Source organism: Zea mays, chromosome 4 (genome assembly GCF_902167145.1).
Source record: "Zea mays cultivar B73 chromosome 4, Zm-B73-REFERENCE-NAM-5.0, whole genome shotgun sequence".
Classification (NCBI taxonomy): Eukaryota; Viridiplantae; Streptophyta; class Magnoliopsida; order Poales; family Poaceae; genus Zea; species Zea mays.
The window spans coordinates 175993849-176002522 of NC_050099.1; the positions used below are offsets into that span (position 1 = coordinate 175993849).

At 49.9% G+C, this 8674-nt stretch overlaps 2 protein-coding genes across 2 annotated transcripts; one reads left to right on the top strand and one right to left on the bottom strand.

Moving 5' to 3' along the window:
• Window positions 1–1048: 1048 nt before the first annotated feature.
• Window positions 1049–5312, top strand: LOC100383987 (uncharacterized). Its single transcript, NM_001176600.2, has 2 exons — window positions 1049–2890; window positions 4762–5312. Exons 1-2 carry the CDS (start codon window positions 1260–1262, stop codon window positions 4976–4978), a joined length of 1848 nt encoding a protein of 615 aa, NP_001170071.2. The 5' UTR covers window positions 1049–1259; the 3' UTR covers window positions 4979–5312.
• On the bottom strand, window positions 5225–6558 carry LOC100382345 (putative RING zinc finger domain superfamily protein). The gene has a single exon (NM_001175092.1). It carries the CDS (start codon window positions 6457–6459, stop codon window positions 5527–5529), a length of 933 nt encoding a protein of 310 aa, NP_001168563.1. The 5' UTR covers window positions 6460–6558; the 3' UTR covers window positions 5225–5526.
• Between the last annotated feature and the right edge of the window lie 2116 nt (window positions 6559–8674).

Genomic DNA, 8674 nt, shown 5'->3' on the forward strand with positions numbered 1-8674 from the left:
CCTTATCTCCGGGATTGTTTTCACGTTGTAGTACTTCTACCTGTCATGCGATCTAACTTACCATTTGCCTCTGCAAAACATACGTTAGTCACATATAATATTACGTTGTCATTAATCACTAAAACCAACCAGGGGCCTAGATGCTTTCAGACTGAATTAGACAGTTTTCTTTAGTTTTTTGCTTTTGAAATGTAAAAGCCATAACCAAAAGCTAAACCAAACTCAACATTATTTTTCATATATATTGTATATAGAGAACACATGTACAGTACAACTATCGATGATGGAAGCTAACATGTCATAAAAAGTCAACTTCACTGTGTAAAGTTTGATTCCAAAGTCGCGCAATGTCAAACATCCTATGGTCTTGTTTGTTTCGGTTTCTAACCGTTAGAATCTCCTTATGACAGTTAAGTGTTTCGCTTCTCAGGCCGCTTCTGTGAGAGTCGTTTATGTGAAAATACCTAAATCAAGATGATTGAAGAATCCGCCAAATCTTGGGGACAAGAGTAATACACTACTTCTTAAATTCTAAATTGTGTATGCCTTTTCATACCCCACCACACACCACATACAAGCCTACAATATCTAGATTCTATTACTACTAGATTATAAAAAAATCCAGATTCTTAAAAAACACTTCACAAAAAAGTTGTTCCATACATGTCTGTAAAGAGCGTCTCTAAGGCTTATTTTTAAAATTTACGGACAAAGGAAGTCTTTGGTTTCTATATACTAATTTTTAATCCATCCATTTTATTCCATTTTAGTATATAAATTGTCAAATACAGAAACAAAAATATAGTTTTAGTTTTCATATTTGGTAATTTATGGACTAAAATAAAACAAAATGAAAGCACTAAAAGTTAGTTCATATAAACTAAACACCTTGTAAATTATTATTTTCGTACTTTATGGAGTTAGGAGGTGTTTCGGTTATAGAGACTAATTTTTAATCACTCCATTATTTTATTTATTTTAGTCTCTAACTTACAAAATACGGAAACTAAAATAGCTAACGGAAGAAAAACAAAGTTATCTGGATAAAGAGCCTAATTCCTCAGTTTTCGGTTTGGTCAATATGCCCTCGGTAGGTAGCACATGTTTCTCAGCCCAGTGAAGCCCAGAAGGTACCTAATGAGCTCTGCTACTTACTGTTAAGACGAGAAAGCCCATGCCCAACCCGTCGCCAGATCCCCCGCCTCGCCCTCCCCGCCGGCCTGCGCCGCCGCGAGCAAGCAACCGCTCCATCGCCCACCATGGCGCTACGCCGCGTCGCCTCCGTTCTCCTCAGAACCCGCCTGCGAGGCCCCGTCACGTCCCCCGCGCGCAAAGCCCTCGTACACCCTCTCCAAGCGCCGCCCCGCCGCCAATTCTCGCCGCGGCCGCCTCCTCCCGTCCCCTTCGCCGCCGCCGCCGCCGCGGATGCCGCGGAAGAGGCGTTCGAGGCAGCGAGGTCAACTAACGACATGCTCGCTGCATTCTCCCGCCTCGAGGCCACCGTGCCCGCCAACGACAAGCGCCTCGCCCTCGCCTGCCTCAAGCTCGGCCAGCACCTCGAGGCGTCCGGCTCCGCCGACACGTCCCGCGTCCTCGCGCTTGCCCTCCGGTGCCTGGGCATACTCGAGGCCAGCCCCAACGCCTCCACCCCCTCCTCCGCCTCGGACGCCGTCTCGCTCGCCATGGCACTCCACCTCGCCGGCTCCGCCTCCTTCGACCTCTCCCGCTTCCACGACGCGTTGTCCTTCCTCTCCCGCGCGCTACGCCTCCTCGCCCCGCTCCTCCCCGAAACAGGCGTCGCGTTCGAGGTTGGGGAGGAACCGGGAGGGTTCGACGTCAGGCCCGTGGCGCACGCGGTGCGGCTGCAGCTGGCCAACGTGAAGACGGCGCTGGGGAGGCGGGAGGAGGCGCTCGCCGACATGCGCGCCTGCCTTGACCTCAAGGAGTCCATTCTGCCTCCGGGCAGCCGGGAGCTGGGAGTCGCGTACCGGGACCTCGCGGAGGCGCACGCCACCCTGCTTGACTTCAAGCAGGCGCTGCCGTTCTGCCAGAAGGCGCTGGAGCTGCATGAGTCGACGCTCGGCAAGAACTCCGTGGAGGTTGCGCACGACAGGCGCCTGCTTGGTGTGATATACACTGGGCTAGAGCAGCATGAGCAGGCGCTGGAGCAGAACGAGATTTCACAGAGGGTGATCAAGAGCTGGGGTGCAGCTAGCCCTGACCTCCTCCTACATGCTGAGATTGATGCGGCAAACATCAATATTGCATTGGGAAAGTTTGATGAGGCTGTCAGCGTGTTGAAGAATGTCGCTAAGCAGGTGAAGAAGGATAGCGAGACGCGAGCTCTAGTTTTCATATCGATGGCGAAGGCGCTCGCTAACCAGGAGAAGGCTGGGGACACAAAGAGGTGCTTGGAGATTGCTTGCGACATCCTGGAGAAGAAGAAATTCGCGACACCCGACAAGGTGGCAGAGATGTACATAGAGGTATCCTCACTGTTTGAGACGGTGAATGAGTTGGAAAAGGCAATATCTTTGCTGAAGAAGAGCCTGGGAATGCTTGAGAGGATGCCTCAGGCACAGCACCTGGAGGGCAATGTCGCAGCGAGGATTGGGTGGCTGTTGCTTTTGACTGGTAAGGTCTCTGAAGCTGTCCCGTACTTGGAGGATGCAGTGGAGAGGATGAAGGACAGCTTCGGTCCGAAGCATTATGGAGTAGGGTATGTGTATAACAACTTGGGTGCTGCTTACATGGAGATGGACCGTCCGCAGTCTGCTGCACAGATGTTTGCGCTCGCTAAAGAAGTCATGGATGTCTCCTTAGGGCCTCACCATTCGGATACCATCGAGGCTTGTCAGAGCCTTGCTAATGCCTACAATGCTATGGGAAGGTACAGTTTCATCACAAAATGCATTGCAATAAGTTTTTTTTTCTCGAACATGGAGGACAGTTGCACATCATTATATTAAGAAGAGAGACCAAAGCCTCAAAATAGGACGATACAGTAAAAGTACATGAACAAGGTACTGACATTTTACGGTGGCCAGAACCCAGAACCGAACATACAAGATCTTTTCCATTACTAAAACAAAGACAAACCACTAGATCCCCGAAGCCCTGGCAAGACACCAATTCCTTGCGTCATCCTTGATGTTCTGGAGCACATTTTAGACCTCCGGCCTGCCATCCTCAAACACACAAAAATTTCAATGTTTCCATAACCACCAAGCCACCAAAATAACCACTGAATAAATCCATTTTGCTGCGATTTGGTGGTGTTCTCTGCTTGAAGCCACCAATCCTGAAAGTTGACGTCCCCAGGTAACGGGCATAGCTGCTGCAATTTTATTAAAGAGAGAACCTCAAACCAAACCAGCCTAGAGAAGGCACAAGCCGCTAACAGGTGCTGGACGGTTTCCTCATATTGATCACAAAACACGCAACGCTCGGAGTGGTCAAGCCCTCTTCTTGCCAACCGATCCGCGGTCCAACACCTATTAAGACTTGCAAGCCAAATGAAATACTTATTTCTCGGAGGTGCCCAAGATTTCCACACCCTATTAGGGCTTGTTCGGTTACGCTAATCCAGAAGGGGATTGGAGGGGCCACCTTTTGGATTGGCGTAACCGAACAAGTTAGCCGGTTCAAAGCCTACCGACCCGATAAAAAACCTTTCATAAGCCGACTTAGAGGAAAAACACCCAGATGTCGAGGGGGTCCATAGGTGCACATCCTGAATTTCTGGAGCAAGATTTACCTCAGCAGGAATGTCCCAAAGATGCAAATATTCCAGCAACACCTGGACACCCAGGCCACCTCTTATATCACTCACCAACTGGTCATTGTTTAGAGCCTCTTGCACCGTTCTTTTTGAGTTGCTCTAGAAATAAGTCGGATCAGAGAAGGCGCCAAGTCTGGCAGCGTGTGGCCATGAAGCCATTTATCGGACCAAAACTTCGTGCAAGCCCCATTTCCTACCATAATTTGCAATGAGTTTTTGTTAGAGCCTTTTCTTTCGTTTCAAAACTACCTTGAGCGTGGTTTTTGTTAGGTTCGACTCAAACTTTACCAGACAAAAAAAAACTAGAGATATGCTATTGTGCATATCTGTTCTTATATAAGATAGTTTGGGTGGGTTAGCATATGGTGTTGGATGTTAGGTGCTGGAATTATAAGGTTGATATTAGTGCCTTATTGTCTTGTATACAGAAACTGTTTAGACAGCATAGTGTCTGACTGGCCGGTTGATGTTAATTTCTTAAGCACATAGTTCACAATTCAAGGCAGCTCAGCTGCTCAGGGTCTGACTGGTCGGTTGATGTTAATTTCGTAAGCACGTAGTTGATATATTCCAGACATGCTGTAAGCAGGGGAGGAGGCGAGGAGCTGCTGTGTTCAGGCCAACAAGCGGCATGCCTAAGCAACCTTCAAAATAACCAACTCTACTACTTCAAAGTAGCCCTCCTCTAGATTCCAGATCAAGCTCCACCACCACTGCCTCTGGCCATGAGTTGGATGATGATTACTAATCTTAGATGCAAGTTGTAACATACATGTTGCATAGACTTGTGTTATTTGTTTTGTGAACTTATGAGTATGAATATATCCTATCCTGTCATTTTATGTCAAGTCTGAAAAGACATTTCATCGTTCACCTTACGTTTTATCGCTTTAATAACCATGGTTTGTACTCTCCATAAGCTGCTCTGTATTTCCATCTTCGAACTGACCAGTATGGACCTCATGTTTCTGCATCCGCAGCTATCCCCTGGCTATGGAATTCCAAAAGAGAGTGATCGATTCGTGGCGAAACCATGGCGCCGATGCCAGGGACGAGCTGAAGGAAGCTATGAGACTCTACAACCAGATCAAGGCAAAGGCACTGGCATGCCTATCGCCCGGAGGTTCAGCTAACGCGTTGCCTGAATCTCAGGAGCAGGAAACAGATTCTGATACTGCCAAAGCTGCTCAACGGTAGACCTTCGCTAGTTTTGGGTTGAAGGATTTGGAGTTCTCTTGCTGGTTGGTACATGATGTAGTGTTAGATATTTGGATATCAGAAAATCAACGTCTGGTGAACTGCCGGCTCCCTCCCTGCAGCGCAAGGAAAGGAAAGACCTGATTAGTCAAGATATGATGTGTTCATCAAGGCAGAAATGTCCGCGTGCCATGTGTGTGTGTGTGTTTTAATGAACCAGTATTTGGTCTGGTGAGGCATTTAGGTATAGTGTTAAGCATTTTTTTTTCAAATTTTGGTACAGACTTTCAGCGATACATTCTTAAACAGGATAGGCAGGCTAGTATTCCAGCGCACCGGCCGGTCATGGTCTTCTCCGCTGCACCCCCAGTTCGCGCCCGACAAGATCCAAAGCGGGCTTCTCAGGCGGAAGGAAAGACCGCCGCCTACTGCTCGTCGAGCTGCGCCGTCTAGTCGCCACTGCTGCCTGAGAAATCACGATCGACGCTCCCTTCAATTGCCTACTACTCGTACACTGCTGTCGCTGTCATGATCATCTCTACCTACGGCTACGGGAGTCCCTGTCCGTTCCTCTGCAAGATGCTCTGAACCTCCTCGCCACCGTCACCGTCCGTGGAGAAGGACCTCGTCCTCGGTGCAACATCTCCATCCTTCCTCCTCTCCTTTTCACCACCGACCTGAGGAGGATCTTCTCCTTCAACCTCGGCAGCAGCAGCAGGAGCCACGGTGGTTTCTCGCTGCCGCTGTGGCACCGTGCCTTGGCGGTCGTCTTCCTCTGCGCCGGGGACGACGACGACGACCTGGATGGCCGCTACGTCCTCCTCCTCCTCGGGTGGCGGCGGCGGGAGCAGGCGGCAGCAGCTGGCGGCATCGACGTCCGCCCTGGCCCTGCAGAGCGGGCAGCTGGCGTTGCCCTGGAGCCAGGCGTCGACGCAGCCGACGTGGAAGACGTGGAGGCAGGCGGGCAGCATCCTCACGCTGTCTCCCTCCTCGAACTCGCCGAGGCACACCGCGCACTCGCTCGCGGGCGCGGGTGCGGACGGCGGTAAGTCGGCGGGCTTCTTCCTGTAACTGAACGCCGGCAGCGCCCGGATGACGGCGTCCTCGAGGCCGCGCGGCTCGGCGCTGGAGGCCGGGGTGCCGCCAGTGCTGGTGCGGACGCGGGCGCGGGCGCGCTGGGGGCGGCGGGAGACGGCGTCGGACGCGCTACGGTCGCGGTGCCAGGTGAGGCAGCAGCGGATGACGAAGACGTAGTAGGCAAGGATGAGGACGCAGGCGGCGAGGATGCCCAGCACCGTGAGCACGAGGATCGGGAAGCTGGTGATGGATGGCGCGTGGCGCGAGGAGGAGGAGGAGGAAAGGGAGAGGGAAGAAGATGGCAATGCCGCCGCCGCCGGCGGCGGCGGGGGGAAGAGCAGAGCTAGCGCCGGGACCTGCGGCACCGGGAAGATGGTGGCGCTGCTGCCCCGGCCCGCGTCCATCGGATGCAGGCAGGCAGACAGCTAGCAGAGTGAGAACGGTGTCGGGGACGATGGTGGCGTGGCCCTCGCATCCCCATTGTCCATATATGTAACGTAGGGGAATGCAGCGCAGCAGTGTCGGGGTCTTGCATTGGGAAGGTAGGCGGGAAGCAGGGATGGTGAGGTTGGAAAAAATCCACAGGCATGGTGGTCTTCTAGAAGGACCCTCCAATGCGAGGATCGGAGACGACGACCAAAGTGCGCGTACTGGCGTGTCCGTGGCCCGTTCCTGGCTTGCATCGCCTGCACTGCAATGGCGTTCGTGCTTTCACAAAACCATTTAGAAATCTCTACTACTTATAAGGCTGCAATAGTAGTCGGCCATTCCACACAGGCCATTCTCATGTTCCCATTCTTATTCCCTCGTACAGCCAACGCCTAGCTAAATTAAAAAAATAAACATGACCCCAAAGGGATTTGAACCCACGACCTCTCAAACAAATACTACCAATAGCTACCACTACACCACATGTGTCTACATCTATAATAGAAAACACATCTACTACATCGATATCTCTCTCCAAGCCCACCTACTACCCTTGCACAATGCGTAGTATTAGATAAATATCACCGAGATTCTTGAATTATATTTTTGGATGAAGGGAGTAGTATTTAAAGAAGAGCCTTGCATGCAATTTCTTTTGTTTGAATAATGTTTTCAACTTAAATTCTTTTTTTTTGCATGCGTGACATTTATTCTTCGTAATATTTTTTCCATTGATCTGACTTGTGAGTCATTTTTATAAACCAACGCCAAACATGAATTCATGTTTCTTACTTGAAAACCCTGAACAAACACCATTAGCAGGAGGCACTCGCGTTGGGGTCGCTCATCGACGACAAGAAGAAACTTGGCGACTGCCAGTTCGACCTCTAGAAACAGTCCTACGTGGCCGCATGTGCCGCTATGTACGACAAGCTCCGGCGCAGCCGCCGCTTGGACGCGGTGCAGAGCGGCTGCTCGGCGTTGTCAATCGTCAAGCAGGGGGACCTCATGGTCATCGCCAACGTCGGCGACTCTCGGGTTGTTCTAGGCACCGCATTCGACAACGACGCCATCACGTCGTCCAGCTCATCGTCCACCTGAAGCCCAACCTGCCACGTAAGTCGCTACTGACTGACCATGAATTCTTGTGTGCTGAGACGATGGCCGTTGCTGACGTTGTATGAGTATCCTCGAACACGTATGTAGAGGAGTACCGCATCCGGTGGTGCAACGGCCAGGGGTACTACCTTGCTGATGAGCCTGGGGTGCACTTCGTTTTACAGCCTAACCAAGAGTCATCAGTACTCGATATGTCGCGCGCGTTCGACGACTACTATATCGAGGACTGTGGCGTCATCTTGGCGCCAGAGGTGACGCAGGGGAGGACTGACAACAATGACCAGTTCGTCATCCTCGCCACCGTTGAGGTAGCTTTTGTGCCGACTTGCCTTTAATTCTCTTCGCAAACACACACTTGCCTTTTTGTTTAAGCAAAAGCGTATGGTGGTACGTGTCTGATGACTAACGATGTACGAGAAAATTTCTTCCGGTATGTGTGGAACGTGCTCTCCAATAATAAGACCAATGCAAATCGTAACATATATCGAAGTTTGTATGATACTGATGGTTGCAATGTAGTAGTGAAACAGATAGATTATAAATAACAAAATTTATGTATGGCCAGAATCACAAATTGGTTATGAAACATTTTCTCATAACAATATAACACACATTTTGTATACAAGTTATCAATAGTATACTGGTATTATATATTCCCGTTGCAACGCACGAGCATTCAGCTAGTAAATATATAACTTACGATAACAATTAAATAAAAACTATGTCACTTACTTCCCACTTTACTTTATCAAAACCAGGGACTTTGGTGAAAGCTCCGGAGGTGCTCCAACAAAATGCAGCTTCTTCGTTCTTCTAACTCAGGAAGATCTAGACTTAGCTGTGGAATCTCCACCAGCACCAGATCTATACTTGCCGAATCTCCACCAGCATCGTCTCCATCATCATCTCCCATATCCTCTACCACCACACCATTGTAGCATCTCCTCTCGACTGTTGCTCATTTTCATCATCCTACGAAACAAATAACTTACATCATGCAACATCATAATGTAATTTAACAAGTAACTTACATCGTGAAACAAATAACTTACATCATGCAACATCATAATT

Excerpts from the sequence above, each read along its gene's own strand:
- LOC100383987 (NM_001176600.2), top strand. The coding sequence starts at position 1,260 with ATGGCGCTACGCCGCGTCGCCTCCGTTCTCCTCAGAACCCGCCTGCGA. Across the intron at positions 2,891-4,761 it reads GCCTACAATGCTATGGGAAG|CTATCCCCTGGCTATGGAAT; the intron begins GTACAGTTTCAT and ends CTGCATCCGCAG.
- LOC100382345 (NM_001175092.1), bottom strand. The coding sequence starts at position 6,459 with ATGGACGCGGGCCGGGGCAGCAGCGCCACCATCTTCCCGGTGCCGCAG.